This window comes from Mercenaria mercenaria, chromosome 19 (genome assembly GCF_021730395.1).
Source record: "Mercenaria mercenaria strain notata chromosome 19, MADL_Memer_1, whole genome shotgun sequence".
Taxonomy (NCBI): domain Eukaryota; kingdom Metazoa; phylum Mollusca; class Bivalvia; order Venerida; family Veneridae; genus Mercenaria; species Mercenaria mercenaria.
The window spans coordinates 10,989,897-11,006,688 of record NC_069379.1 but is presented as its reverse complement, the minus strand read 5'-3'; the positions used below and the strand labels follow the sequence as shown (position 1 = coordinate 11,006,688).

Genomic DNA, 16,792 nt, shown 5'->3' with positions numbered 1-16,792 from the left:
ACATAAGTAGCTAGATTTTTTATTTGAAAATGGCTGTAACAAGTAACCTTTCACCCAACTATATTCCAAATAACATTGCTTATCATCATCCATTTTCTTACATTCCGCATAACATTTCAATATAACTACATAAAAGAAGCAAAATATTGATTATTATTCAAAGCAAAAGACTCATAAAAATATTTCAGCAAATAATGGTTATTTGAAATTAGTTAAAATAAAGAAAATGCACAGAATTACGTACTTTCAAGATAAAAGCTATTAATTTTGCGCGGTAACTGACACGTAACGTCATGACATCAATGACGTCATTTTAAGGCAACATTGTTTTGAAGCGTTTCTGCGGCAATTTATTCATTATTTCTGCATTATTAAACCATAAAGCATCAGATCGAAGACAGGTTCATGATTTGTTTTCAGAAGAATGGATATACAATCACATTTAGTTTGTCGTAAACGTCGTCGTAAATCGTCACGTTAGCTTCCGGTTGGACATGCGCACATACAAATATGAAGGTAACCTACCTCCTTAAAGAAGATGGTTTGTTTTTCATAGGCAGTCTTCATGGCAGTACTGGCAGTACAACAAACTATTGATGTTTTGATATAATAGCATACTAAAATGTCTAGATGATCGCCGGCCGTTCACCCCATAATGTGTGGATTTGAGCCTTGCAAAGATCACAATCACATATTCTCATACGACACTAGACCTAGTTCTTTTCTTTTTCAAAAATTGAATATTCTGGAGATAATCCAATAAGCTTCAAGTACGATCGAACAAAAGTAAGCTGATATAGACTAAACTAAAATATACTAGCTGAACTTTAAATAGGTGTGTGACAAAGTGTCAACGGCTAGTACATTTCACCGTACAAACGAAACCTGTTTTAACTGCTGCTCAGGAGACCCGTGTTATACACGATGTGACATGAAACAAAAGCCAGTTACCGGAAGTGTTAGTGTTGCACCTACACTTGCAGTCACAACAGGTATGTACCTGCATGAATGATATTCCTTGCTGTACCGGTTTTAGCTCAATATTCAAAGTCCGTTGGCGTCGGCGTCCTGATCTGGTTAAGTTTGTATATGTAAGCTGGTATCTCAGTAACAACGTCTAGGAATGGATTGAAAACTATAAACTCATATTCACTGTGATAAACTGACAACATTGCACAGGATCAATAACTCATGAACTCTATTTTGCTTCTTTTACAAAGCTGTTTCACTTTATATTTTGACCATGCACAAGTATTAAAATCTTAACGTAATCCAAAGACACTTTTTTGACAAGTAACATTGCAGCTGATTGTTAAAGAAATATACTTTAAAACTTCGGATAATTCTTAGGCAAAGACAACTCCGGCCTTATTTATTGAGTTATCAAACGGAATATTGGAAGATTCCCTTTTTTTCAGAAGCACATTTCTTGTTTAGTATTTCTTCTTTTTAACAGTTGATCATCTTTTACATGTGCGATGGATTAGCTCTTAAATCCCCTAAGGTGGGTTAGTTCAGTCCTGTCCTGTTTCATCGCGTCCTTATTAATGTCTCTCTTAGTACTGAAGTCATGGGTTTTAATTCAAATATTTTAACATGAGCATATCTGTGTTTTATAATACGATTCCTGTCATAACCGTTTCAGGATTCATCTGGCGGGGAGTTAATTTATTTGCAATACCTTGCTATATTGGAAAACGGTTGCTGTTAAAGATTGATGTTTAGCGCCAGTATACTCAGTATACCACCCCAGCGGTGGGATTTGCCAGGCACTGTTGCAAGGCGGTGCCCTGCTGTGTTCTTTTTTTCATGTATGTGTATGTCGGTTTCTATTTTTAGCCTCCGCCACGAGTGGTGGGGTTGGGGTATATGAAAGGTCTCCTTCCGTCCTTCTGTCCTTCCTTCCGTCCGAAATGTATTGTGTCCGCTCTGTATCTCCTTAACCACTTGAAGGATTTTCTTTATCATCTCATCAAGACAATGTGCAGAATTGATGAGTCAGCAATGTCGGCTCAGGGTCAAGGTCACAACAGAAAGTCAAAGGTTTGAGCTCTGTATCTCCTAGACCACTTGAATGATTTTCATGAAACTTGGGTCAAATGTCACTTCATCTACAAGTATTTTCATGATCACCTCATCAAAACAGAACTCATGAGTCAGCCATGTTGGCTCAAGGTCAAGGACACAACGCAAGGTTAAAGGTTTGAACCTTCCATTTTATGTCCGCTCTGTATTTCCTAAACCACTAGAAGGATTTTCAAATTCATACATAAACCATAAAATATACTTAACAACGTCAATGCTTCCACCCAATGCCATCAACCCTTTCACTATCCATAACAGTGGCGGGGATATAGCTGTATTTCAGATTGGCGTGTTGCACTTATTTGTGTTTGTGGATACATGTGCTCAATCCAACTTTTGTTTACATTTTTTCGTGGTATAACTCTTCTTTGCATGTTGAGTGTTATGTAGATGGCTGCGTTTATTGAGTGTGGCTATTTCTGTAACCGTTTGGTAAATTGAAGATCCAAGACCAGCTAAGAGCCTAAAATTCATAAAAAAATCTTAGAAAAAGAAAATTATCGGTTTGCTCTTTCTTATGACGAACCTGAAAGAAGTTATTGAACTCTTTATAAAGTAAGAAAAAAAAAAACAAACAAAAAAACACACAAACGGCATTTTGGTTTCAAATTAAATTTCATTCCATTCTCAGTTTGTAAATATATACAAAACATGACAAAAATATATTTATATAACTAATGCATTACATACAACCTCGCACTCAAAGCATTTTACCGTCAATATTATTCCACTCATGAATGTACGCAGGTGACTAAGCAGGTGATTTATGCTATAATTGATAGTTTGAAATATAGTTTACCTAAATCGATCATTTATCAAATAATGAATTTCAAATACGTAATTATTTACAACTCAATGATGATAGTTTGACACATACATGTATTTCATTGGTATTCTAACGCAGAATATGTTTTTTTCCAAGCCACATTTCATGAGTATATATAGAATAGGCTACTACCAACAACCTTACCAGAAAAAAAAGAGAAAGATTGATGGAGAAAAGTGGAATACAAAAAAGAATTCGGTCAATAAAGATAAATTTACTGATCATTTAAACAATTTTCAAACCGTTGACTATCAGCCTTACCGAAACGAACTGTAAGATTGATCGCGGTCTCTAGTGTTATGTATATTCATTGAATAAACATTCCCGTTCTACAAACTCGAAAACATTATATCAAGCTTTATATAAATCACATAATGATAACGTGAAAGTATAAAGAAATGTGAAATCATTCACTACATATCTACACATAGATGATCAAGTGTTATTCGTGCCTTAAACTATTTCATTTCTTAATGCAAAAGCATAGTATGTTTATTAACCAAGATTTTTAATCTGACTTGCATTAAAAAATTGTTCCAATTCGGCTCTCCGATTTAGTTATACTAGGATCTATCCTAGATTTGTTATCATTGTACTTACTGGCTTTACCCGCCCGCTTAGCTGAATAGGGATAGAGCAGATCTAAGGTTCGCGGGGTCGATCCCCGGGCACGGTGTATGTTCTCCGTGACGATTTAATAAAATACATCTGATTCATTCGTGTGGGAAATTTGGCTCTTTCTTGCGGAAAACAGGTTTTACTTGTACTAGTACAGAACCCAGGAACACTGGTTAGGTTAACTGCCCGCCGTTACATAACTGCAATACTGTTGAAAAACGGCGTTAAACCCAAAGCAAAAAAAAAAATTTACTGGCTTTGTCCATCGGCCAGATTCCATTAGAAACTTTTAATCTTGACAAAGCTTTAAATATTTGTCAATATATGACATTTAAATAGTCTTGAACCTCAAATCTACATATAATCCTAAAAAACAGTGTCCTTGATGAATCTTCTAATCGACTATGCCAATTTTGACTAAACTTATATATAAGTCTTTGTTTTAAAACAAATAGAAAGGTATTTACATCACTAACATTTTGTTGTAACCATTCATCATAGAAACCTAGTGAACATAGTAACACTTTAACAGAAGATCACATATTAACCTTATTTGGGGTATTTTCAAAATCACCTCTCAGCAATTGATAAACTTTATATACATATTTTCTATCATTACCGTGTAACAACTTTACCTAATACTGTAATATATTATACGATTGCAATGGTTGATAGGTCCTAATTCTCCATATACATAAAATGATTTTGTGCCGTTTTATTTACTCCTAATAACTTTTTGCAAAATAGTAAAACTTATTCTTTCATAATCAAAACCAATAACTTCACGATGACTACAACAATTCAAAACTGGTGACACTAATTTGTCAAATAGATCTAATTTGTACTTATATAAGTAAACTTGTACATGTGTGTCTCAGTTGAAAAAAAAATGCTTTCTGTGCCTGACCCGTTTAAGTGATTTTATCTGCATTAAATGACCCTCCAGTTGACAATATAATGCCCAAATAGGTAAACTGATTGACAATTTCTATCTCACTATTACTATAATAAAACGCAAGGTTTGCGGGTACCGTACCTTCGCTCTTAAAAATCATAATCTTTCTTTTGGATGGCCCATGTATTACAATAATTTTTAATAAATTCAAACTGTCTCGTAATTCATTAGCAGAATTCGGAAAAATGAGAATATTGCAAAAATAAGAGTAGCAAGACACTTTGAATATTTGTATATCTATTCCATCTAAGCCACTTTTAACGAAGTGCCCTCAATGTCATTTAAACATATATACATTGAAAATAAAATAAAATAAAAAAATATGAGCCGCGTCATGAGAAATTATATAGTGGCTTTGCGCGCAGTCTGGTCAGGATCCATGCTGTTCGCTAACAGTTTCTCTGATTGCAATAGGTTTTGAAAGCGAACAGCATGGATCCTGACCAGACTGTGCGGAAGCGCAGGCTGGTCTACATCCATGCTGGTCGTAAACGCACTATGTTGGTTTTCTCATGGCACGGCTCAGTTATTTATATTCAATAGGCATAATTGTATAATTAGTTAAAATGTAGACAATGAACTATGTGACATACGTAATGACCAGCTAAATCTATACATTTTTATCCTAGTTATTTATACATATGCTACCAAGCCGCTAGCAATAAAATCATCTTTAAATACACATTTTACATGAAATTAGGACCTAAAAGATATGCAAACATCTTATACAATGTCAAAACAATAAGTAACCGTAAGTACTTTTTCAGCTATTGGCCAATTACGTAGGACTTGCATGTATGAATACTGCAAAATATGAAAATTATGTTTATTTCATAAAATTATGCATACTGGAGAAAAGTCATATTTCGTATACTTCTTTATTTTTTTTTTCAAATTTGCCTCTTGTTTCAAAAACAATCCGGGATACTGTATTCTCCTGGAATCGATTTTGCTACATCGGTTCGCACGAGCCGCGCATGCGCCGAGTGTGATCCGTCCTTGCAAAATCCACGAGAGCCGAACACAAAATCCCAGATCTAGCTTCTGTTGTAATGCCCCTTTTATTACATATTTCCATCTTTTTGTTTGATCATATGTAGTCGAACGAAATCTTAAATGCTTGTTGTTGTTAAAAAAATGAGTGATGTTTTTATGTGCGCTATTTATATAATTAAGTCAGCCCATACATACTATTGAAAGTAAGTCCGGCAACATACAATACGGAAGGCACAATCCGTGATTTTGGAAGATACATTACGGGATTTTTTCAGGCTGTTCGTATTTCTTTGTAAAATGCAAGCTGTATTTTTGACAGAATTTATATACTTAGGTATATAATAAAATAAGTTATTACAAGAACTGGAAAGAATTCTGTTTTACATTAAGATTGTGGCCCCGAATTGTGGCCCCAAATGACACGCGGAAATTTCCGTGTGATTATATATTTCGGCATTCTTCGTACATAAATGTTGGTTCAATGCGCAAATGGCTCTCTATGAATATAATACCAGAGAAGGCCGGAAATAACTCTGGCGATGTACCCTTCGTAGACGAACAGAACTATCAACGTGTATAGATAATCCTAGACGAGCTCCCAGACTATGATTATATTATTTTTTGTGTTAAGAGTTGTAAATTAAGCCAGTCTATATCCTCTGTCCAATATCACACGAAAATATTATAATCACTTCTCAGAGAAGAAACACTAAAACAGACTAGCATGTGTCGCTATTACATAAAATAAATTATGAAATTTCGTGACAAATTCTTAAGTATCAGTCTAGTGGCTAGTCTGAGACAAACCTTACTCTAATTATGTCCCAGTGGTGTTTTCTAATTTAGCTGCATTTCAAGTACTTTGAAAAGACGAAATGTAAATCTCTTGTGTGACTTAAATTATCACAACTTAGCGTATTTTCTTAGCGTACATGATCACAAAACTGATGTAAAATGTATAGTAAAAGAAGTTGCAGGTAAAATATGCTTGGTGTACATTACATTGCGTACCTCTTCACAAAACTAAGAAATGACTAGGTGCAACTAGAAATGCTTAAACACAGAACAGTTTGACATTTTATATCTATTAAATCCGAAATGCATATATCTTCCTATCCTTGGTAGAATGCAAAACATCAACAATCTGTGCGTAATTTCTGTTTATAGTGAATCTGTATGTATATGCAGTTTTGTACTGATTACTATATTCGATTATCTTTCAATTCAGGGTTATACTGTATTCTCATATACATTTTGTGTAACAACTATGGTACTGTATTCGTTCCTGTTCTCTCGTCCACTTGGATCAAATGACTGGTATTGATGTAAATCTAAAAGAAAAGTCGACATTATTGCTAAACAGCGTTTTGAACAATATGCAGGGATATAAGGGCAGATGGTTTTAGCAAAAAATAAACAAATCCGCAACAACTTCCCACAAAGCAGGTCATCTACAAAACGGGAGTGTAACAAGATTCATTAACGATATTAAAGACTAGTGTAAGGTTGAGCTGGAGATGTATACATTATTTGGACGAAAAAGTCAGGAGACAGGGGGAGTAATACAACAAACATTCAAGACAATTTACATGATATATAAACAGGTACAGTGGGGAAGCCGCCTTGGAAGGGACGCTTACATTTTGTAAAGGGCACTGGAGGTCAAAAAGCGTTTTGGCTTGCTCTAAAGTACTAATTGCACCAACAAACAAGAAAGCGTTGTTTCTGACATTAGAGGTTCAGTCGTTAGAGTAATCTCTTACGACTGTTACATAACTTAACTGCTGTTTAGAATTACGGAAAACCAAAATTAATCAGGGAGTTTGATCTGGTCTCTTAAAAGTTTGACTTTATACTTTTATCATTATTACTTTGACAGGAGCGATACAATCTTCTAAAGGTACATTAATTTTCATTAATGATTTTACAATAACTCTAAAACCATGATCAATACTTAATAAGCGGCGTTTACAAAGACATTTACCTTTACTGTTTTAGATAGAGCTTCTATATTACATTTTTTTTTGTCCCATGACAATGTAAGGTGAACTACAATGAAGCTTATAAAACGAATTTTGATTTGTTCTATCCTTTTCTATTGCTGACCTTGGTGTAAAATCTTTTTAACACGCACGCAGATATGTAATTTGACCATAAAACTACATTCTATACCTAGAAATTGGTATGGAGTGATAACTACATGGTCGTGGACTGTTTTATAAAAACAAAGAACTAAATAACATATTGTTTTGAAAGGTAAAATGACATTGTCAACAAAGAACGATAGATCAATTGCCTAATCGGTGTTGATTCGAACATTGTATAATAACAACAACAATAATAATAAAAATAATAATAATAATCAATTAAAATAATAACAATAAATCATAACTGATAACAATAATAAATGTCACATTTACCTGAAAGTGGTATTGATCTGTCCGATCGATTTGCCCTCTGGGAAACTGTATCAGCTGTATCTAGTTGTTGAGATCGCTGCCATTTCTTTTTAATCCATCTGTGAAAAAAGACGCATTTGAATTAAAGAAAACATGCTATAAAATATGTAAAATACAACAAAATCTTCAAAACAACTGATAAAAATACACGTTAAGGTGAAAGACATACATATAGGCGAGTATCAAAATGTTACACTGGATATACAGAGACAGTTAAGGATAACATGGTGTAATAGGCCTCAATTTCACCAAAAGCGTACATACAACTCGATAATGTAAGCTTTAAAAATGTCAAACGATAGAAATAAGTTGCATATTGACAGGTTATATAGTGACAGAAGTTCTCAAAAATTTCCTTTAGATTACCTCCCCTGATAATTTTGGTTTTTCATGAGTTATCTTCCCTGAAAACTAGAAAAAAATGATTTCTTTTTGATCTTTATATCAGAATCATATAATGCAGCTTTCAGATTTTCATAATAAAAGAAATTATATATTTCCCATAGGCATCAATGTTAACTTCAATACCGATTATCTCCCCCCAAAAAAAATGATAAAATTTGAAAAAATTCTCGGTGAAAATTTTTTAATTTTGAATAACTTTAAAGTGAACAAGTTTCATTTAAATATTACCATCCAGTTACAAGATATGAAATATGGCTATTACACCATGTTATCCTTAATCTGCATATGATTCTGATCATTTCTTATTCAGTTTTATGAATCTCAAATTGCATTTTGGTATGAGATATGGTCCAGCTATCGAAAACGATATTCTACTGCCATGTAACAGATTAGCATTTAAATTACAGTGCATAGTATTTAAACTTAAAATTATTAAAGAATTATTAAAGAATTAATACAAAATGATAAAAGAAGTGAGAAGATCCTTAGGAAACGTATAACGCAAATAAGAAAAATAATATCAGACTCGGTTTAATGGAGACTGTTCTTGAGTCGAAATATGATCCACCCCTCCGGCTTATGTGGAATTCTTTTACAGTAAAATTGATTCAGTATTCTTCCTGATCCCAAAGGAACAAACATTACAACAATTTCACATCTTATCATGCGCAAAAGCCTCATACCTTCGCAGAAACAACACAACTCCTACCAAACTGGCAAACATCATCCCACCAAAAGCCGAACCTATGTGTGACAATATAACATTCCACGAGCTTGACTTTTCTGAAATTTATTTATACAATAAGTGCAATCTTAGAACCCTTTTAAGCTTGTGTGAAATCATGTAGTATTTGTTAAAAAGTAATATATTTTCAGGATATTTTTAAGGGGACACAATTATTTGATACATACTCACCGGACCCTGACATTTATATAGAGATATCGAGTTTATGTGTCTTTTTTACTTAAGACTTCTTTAAATGAAGAAAATATTACAGGAATTTTGATAAATCATTTCGCAAACAAAATCAATAAGATACACGCAAAATATACGCGGATTTGAAAATAGGTACGACTAAATTATTGATATTTTTGTACATTAAGCAAGGAACATTATCTGCTGAGCATAATTTCCCCTGAAATCCGTCGATACAACCCATAAGACATAGCCCAGTAGACTGGTGACACTTGGCTTTTACGCAGTTATTGCTGCGACTCCTCTCACATGTCTGATCCAAGAATCCGTCCTGACAGCCATGTAAGCAATGGCCATTTGAAGCGTTACACTTTATTCGACAGAATCCACTGTCTGGGTTACAATGCCTGTTTTGAAAATTTAAAAGACAATCGGAAGAACAATGTTCTACATATTTACCGGTTTTGTAATTATCACGTGTATCTCCAACATGCTGTTCATTGCACCCATTAGAACAGTTTCCACTGTATCGCTCACACAAACTACAGTTATTCGGACATTTTAAGGTACAGTTACTTCCATATCTGCCACTGATACAACTACTGCAATATTCATTTGTAAAGTAATTCGTTACACATTCTACACATTGACCGTTTGACTTATGGCATACCTTGTTCTTACAAACTGAGGAACATTCATTATTACAATGTATGCCATATTTTCCATTTACGCATTCATTACATTGTTGTCCTGTGAAGCCATTTTTACATTCACAATTCCCGGTACTCTTATCACATTTTCCATACATGCATCCTGTAGAGCAGTTATTTTCACAGTAATTGCCGTACTTCCCATTAACACAAGATGAGCACAAGTTGTGGGACGAACAATCTTCACAAGAGCTCCTACATGCATATCTACAGTTGTTATGAAATAGGTTTGTGGGTATATCTAATTTCCTTCCGTTATAGAATCCAGTTCTGCATCTGTTACAGTTTTGCCTGGATGAACATGACTGGCAACTGGAAGGACACGTGTTTCTACACCCAGACGCTGGGTTATGATACCCATCTTTACAGGCCAGACACGTCTCCGATTCTGAACACGATTCGCAGTTTGTTGGACAAAGCATAGAACAGTTTGTTACAGCTCCGTAATTAAAATAAGGGGATTCGCATTCCGTACATACTGTTCCTGAGATGCACGTTATGCAGGTATTTGGACAGGACAAAGAACAACATTTTCTGGAAGTATTTGAATACTTTCCGTCAGGACATTTAGTACACTCATGTGTCTTCACACCATTTATATACCGTGCATTTCTTGCACATGCTGCACAATTACAAGGACAGTTGATGTAGCACCTGTTTCCATAGAAACCATCAATACATCCTTTGTTGCAATAATCAGTTTTTCCTTTTTGGAAACTACATTCTCCGTCAACGCAACAGCCACAGTTTTCACATCCAGGGTACACAGTCTGAACTGAAAAGGCATTGAAAATAAAACAATCCAAAGTAAGCAGACTTTCACAAAATATGAGAAAAAAAGTCGTGTTGAAATATTCACTAAATTGGTTTGTGTTGGTCAATCAATTATTGAAGGCATTTCATAATTGGTGTCTGTGTGATGGGTTGCGGTGTGGAGAGGCTGCGCTTTAGGAGCTGGATATTTATCCTTGATTTTAACAAAACAAAGCCAAAGGATCAACAGACAGCACAATCTGACAAGCAAGTGTGGAATGTAAATATGTATCAAAATAAAACAAAAATGTATTGACTAATACATTTTTAAAGTGAGCGTTGAATATTTATCACTGATTCATATTTTAAGACAAAATCATGGTATACATTAATCATGCTCGTAACGAAAATATCACTTTCGTTTCATTTCAATCTCAAATTACGTCCAAATTAGCCTCGTCTGAAAATTGGACAATGATAAAAACATTTGGTTTTGCTCTCTATAATATTCATTTTGAGAGCTGCATAATATCCACAAAGAAACAGATTTATCATAAGGTTAAGCGCAGAATAAACAATACAATCTATGAAAAGATCCTTTGGAAGCATAGAACACAACCAAACAATATAAAAGCAGACATGGTTTGATTGAGAATGTTCATGAGTGGTAATGAAATGTGCAACACCGGGACCCCAGGCATCGGAATTCTATCATGGTAAAATAAATATATTCCATGACCCCAAAGGCCAAGAAAATGTAACAACACCGAGTCCGGGGAGTCTTTTTACAGCCGCCACACGGCACGTGAGGACTGCTGTTGCGATAGTTCATAAAATCTGTGAAAAGATCCTTTAAAAGCATAGAACGCAACCAAACAACCCAATAGAAGACTCGGTTTTATTGAGCCTGTTCATGAGAGGTACTGAAATACGTCACATCCCACTGGCACCGGCTTTAGCCGAATTCTGTCACCATGAAGGTAAAAATGAGTGTACTTCACTATCCAAAAGGACCAGAAAATGTAACAATCCACATAAAATTGAGACTGAGAGGGATACTCAAAAAAGATGATTTCTAGTTAATGCTCTCGGGTAATTTCAGTTCCTTTGTAAAAATGAAAATTCAATTACGTTATTGCGCTCATAAGTTTTACTTTACAACTTTTGATTAACTGCTATCCAGCAATGGTTCATGACTGAATTAAATAAGTCAGAACTTACGTAATGAGTAAAATAAAATTTATCAGCTGAAACATTTACTGGAATTTTTAATGGACTTGCCCAGCACTGACCTCTGTCTGCAGCATATGTTTTACAAGTGATACTATTTGAATCTGGTTGAAATTAGTAATGAGTAATAAGAAATCAACATTTCTATCTCCACAATTTTTATTGTTGTCGTTGTTGTTGTTGTTAACACTGTTTTACCTGTTTTTCAGTGAAACCTAGAAGTACTGCTTAATAATCAGTAAATAAAACAAACAACGATGATAAATTTACATATATTCATTGAACCGTGACTGTTTCAATAAGGTAACCCCTAAAGTCAAAAATGAGTGTAACTTGGTGCTGGTCGCTCCTTGGAAAGTAGTGTCTTCTGAGAGATTAAACAATTTTGATGCAAACCTTACACTTTTCAACGCAATAAAATAAGATCTTATTCTGTCATCGGATATCATACTGCAAATGTTCATTAATAGATCATTAGAATTGTACCGAGAAATTTGCAGTTCTGCAGTGGATATTTTGCACGATTTCAACAAGAAAATGAGTGCATATTTCTCGATGCAAAGCTAATTGTTATTGTCGCATATTCACTTTTACTTATAAAATGATACAAATTTTCTTTGTTTTATCGAGTAAATTTGAAGACTATATCGATGTTTGTGTAATTTTTGACGTTAAGTCATCGGCATCCATTAATATGGTGTCATTAGTGAAATTACACACCTTATACGAAATTTTCACGTTGATATTGAAATTATTGACCAACTAAACTGAAGTATACTAACTGCTGTATAATCGTTTGACTTTTAAGGTTCATTTCATTGTAACTGTTACTAAATGAGTTTCAATTATTATCTATTGTGACTTCCGAGGGATCTGCTTTCCAGATTTTATTTTTTTTAAAAATCGGATTGAGATCGTAAAATGAATTAGGTAGTGGCCATTGTTTGGAAAAATAGTTTTCGTTCGGAAAAATAGTTTTCGTTCAGTAATTTAGTAAGGAATGGAAATCTTTCATTGAGACAGAAACTAAATGGTATTAAAGTGTATTCTGTGGGCAGAGAATACATTTTCAAGGGTGAAACCAATATACCGTCAATTCACTGAATTCGCCAGTTTATTTATAATAACAGTTTATACATAAAAGAAGACGCATGTTTTACATTATATTTGATAGATGTATTATTTTGATTGTGATATTTCAAAACTCTGAACAAATATTATACAATAGATTTTATACCTATATCAAGCCTTAGGCAAAGTATGTTTAAATATTATGCTTTGGGCAAACATGATTAGAAAATCACGTTTTAAATTATCTCCAATGGAAATCCAACCTTGATATAAGACTTAAAATTCAATAGCCTAAGAGTGGTATTAAGTATTTCTTAAACGACTTAAAACCTTAGGTATAGACGGATGGACCATGACACAGTAAGTCATATTGCAAACTTTGAGTAGCCGTTTTTAATGCATACCTGTTTGACAAAGGCATAACGCTAAGATGGAGACAAAAACCAGTGACATTCTGAACAGCAGTTAATGCTTCAGTGACACCCTGAAAAAGAACACGACGATAAAATGTATAAAAAGTTGCATTGCATTCAAAAGTCTACACAAGTCTATTCAAACTTGTCTAATTAAACTTTTTCATTATACATACAAAATCAAAGGTTGTATCAGTGTGTGTGCATGTTGTTATACACGACTATTTACGAGGCATTTGATATCAGCTGAGCATGATATCAGCTTATCAGCTATGCTTCATCGAACTGCATTCTATGATTACTAATGAAACAGTGTTAGTATGAAATGCAATATTTATACATACCTCACTGTTTTAATAGGAACATGTATTCCCATAGGACAGATTGACCAAACAATTACATTTTCGTAATATATTCGGTACATATTTGCTGAGATATTTTCTGTTTAAGCTGTCATGTTCAAAGGATTTATTTCTTCTTGTGCAAATGCTGGGTAAACTGAAAAGGCTAGAAACATAGTCTACGGATTGTTGACCTCTAGAGTCCTAGATATTCAATTATAACACTTTAGACGGGGGTCAAGTAGCTCCTAGATTCTGGTAGATTACAAGGGTTAGCCATGCATATTGCTGAACAATTAATTATAGTGCCATTTACATTTAGAGGCCGCCTAAAGGAATGCCAAATACTGGTCTGTCTGCACCCTTAGTACAGTTCTTTAACAGTGCAAAAATGCGGCTCTAAAAGTATGTTTTTCCCAAAAAGAAATTGTCCCTCGAGCACGTTTGACTATACTTAATGCCTCGATAGAAATAAAATATGTTTGTATACAACAGTCACTTTTGTAAGATGTCGTCAATCTATGATAACAAGCCAAATTTGTTTTAAAACCTGCTATTTTATTGAATGGCAATAGGCAGTAAGTCAGTCAAGGCAATATTGACCAGCTGAATAAAGAGACCAGTATTTCCCGTTCCCTTAGTTAGCCTCTCAATATAAGCGATACTGTTGTCAATGATTCAGCATAAGGCATGTCTAAACGTTGTGGTCTGCTAGTTAATAATTATTTAAATCATTCCACAAAACATGAATTTAATACGAGCTTAATATCATTTCGGATACTGTCGACTAACTTAGATATTATAATATGCGAATTTCATTTATAGTACGCAGCATTTTTGTACAATCACAATTTGAGATATCAAAAACACACACAACCACTACAGTCTATAATCATAATATTATCATATGATTAAAATCAGATTAAATACTTACCTTATTTTCTTTATATGCCTTTTTGAGAAATATACGCCCAACAAAAGATCGCTGCAGAACTGAATAAATTACTTGTCTTTATTTAAAGAAAACCATAAAGCTAGTTCAATATTATGAAGAAGACTGCGACGTTTACCTCTACGTGCTAAAAGTAACGGTTTGCCTTATTCTTCCTGGTGCAAAGTTAAGTGTCTATTTTTCTGCATCTTCTGAAAGCATTAAGTCGATATTATATGTAATGTATCAGAACATATCTCCGCGCTATAATTATACATCAAGTACATTAAGTGTTTAACATCCTATTCATTATTATAGTTCAAACATCTTTTAACACTTAAAGTGTGCATTTATTGCTAATTGTTCAATTCGCTAACTTCAGATCATGTGCTTCTAGCCACTGTTGGATGGAAAACTAACTTGGGTGGTAGAATTCTTACATACATTCCTGCAGGCTGATCATGGCACTGATCCCCTTTCTGGCAAGCAACCCTATTAATAGTTAATGGTACTGTCCAGATTGAAAGATGGACCAGTCCATTGTAGAAATTTAGCAGGCTAAGGCTTAAGCAAGGCCAATGGTTCTACTACTGCTGTTTCATGGTAACGATTTATACAAACTTGTTAATATTTTGATGTTTTTATAGAGAACCTACATGTACGCTATATGGCATCGTATGCTGGGCGGGTCGGCGTGATAGGAATATGACATATGGCAAATATCTGGAATTTCGTTCAAAATGAAAAATTACCAAGCGAATTCATCCAATTATTATAATTAAAACCTGGGTAGATTAAAGACAAAATAAATATATTCGTTTTTGCGCACCATCATCCCTTACACCATTGACATCTGTCAGCATAAAGGACGTACTTATGGTTCAGTCTATACTAATCTTATTTTAGGTCAATTGTGAAGCAAGTTCTATAATTAATCGCTCTTACCTCATTCCTGATGGAATCCATCACAACGAGTCAGAGTTCCGTGTAATGCTGAGCGCAAAGCAAGGGAACTACTGGTACCATTTTTGACGCCATATGTCAAATTGCATGACGCGGATTCGGATCGAACCCACGACCTCTCGCACTTGAAGCGGACACTCTATCACTTGAGTCGGACGCTCTACCACTAAGCTACCAAAGTACCTATATAATCCCCCCCCCCCCCCCCCCCCCCCCCCCCCCTCTCCCCTCCTCTAATGCAAACAGTGGATTTCTAGACATTTGGGATGGAGATGAGTATGGCTTGATATTTGATGTCTATATTTCACACAGTCATGCTTTTGAAAAGGCAAATATTACCTCATCTGCAAAGGTATATGTCAATGTGGTGGTAATAATGGCAACGGCTGATACTTACGTAATAAAAATGTACTATTTGCATTTGCAAGATATATTGATAATAAAACATTATTTGGTAGAAATCAAATATGTGTATAGATTGCTCAGTAAAGTGTTCAACGTTCTTTACAAATTACATGACATAGTGTGTTGTGTCTGTTGCCGAAATGGTTCTACGTCTTTAAAAGCTTTCTCATATAGGTATGACAAGATTTGTTTTTAATTATAACTATCTAAAACTCATATTTATTATCAATATGTTCTTAATTTACAGTATAATGATGGTTCGGTTCTTGAAATAAGTCAGTACTTTTTATTCACATTTTGGCGGCCATTTTACTTTTAACAGTCATTTTGATAACACAGTAACATCCAATATATGTCTACAAATACAGTATGTAACCCTAAATATCATACTGTGTAAATAATGAGCTTTTATTGGGAAAAAAAAATAAAAATGGATTTTGGCGGCCATTTTTAAAATGGTAGTCTTATATATTTTCTTATATATAAACACGTTGTATCACCTAGTTAGCACGATTTTATGAAATTAGGTCACCATATGGCTGCACTAAAAGGAACAGAACAATTGCGCATGAGTATATTTGCAAGTGTTCAACAGAAACAGTGTGACATATAGTTTGTTTCCGGTTTCGGTAATTAAAGACACTAGTATCAATGAGCTCTAAATTGTACGAGGATGTAACTTTCAATTCAGACAAGTGCATATCACTTGGCAGCT

At 34.2% G+C, this 16,792-nt stretch overlaps 1 protein-coding gene across 2 annotated transcripts in view; it reads right to left on the bottom strand.

The window, feature by feature from the left end:
• The window catches only part of LOC123542418 (cell death abnormality protein 1-like), a 28,454-nt gene extending 14,929 nt beyond the window's left edge, over positions 1 to 13,525 (bottom strand). The window contains exons 1-5 of one of the 2 annotated variants that reach the window (XM_053532090.1): positions 13,429 to 13,525; positions 9,720 to 10,745; positions 9,028 to 9,127; positions 7,901 to 7,998; positions 5,446 to 6,811 (exon numbers count right to left, since the gene is read on the bottom strand). In XM_053532090.1, coding sequence (XP_053388065.1) covers positions 6,711 to 6,811; positions 7,901 to 7,998; positions 9,028 to 9,127; positions 9,720 to 10,745; positions 13,429 to 13,477 — 1,374 coding nt within the window. In that variant the 5' untranslated portion in view covers positions 13,478 to 13,525 and the 3' untranslated portion in view covers positions 5,446 to 6,710. Of the gene's footprint in view, positions 1 to 5,445; positions 6,812 to 7,900; positions 7,999 to 9,027; positions 9,128 to 9,719; positions 10,746 to 13,428 lie in introns of those variants that run through there. The other variant, XM_053532091.1, reaches the window with a different exon arrangement.
• Between the last annotated feature and the right edge of the window lie 3,267 nt (positions 13,526 to 16,792).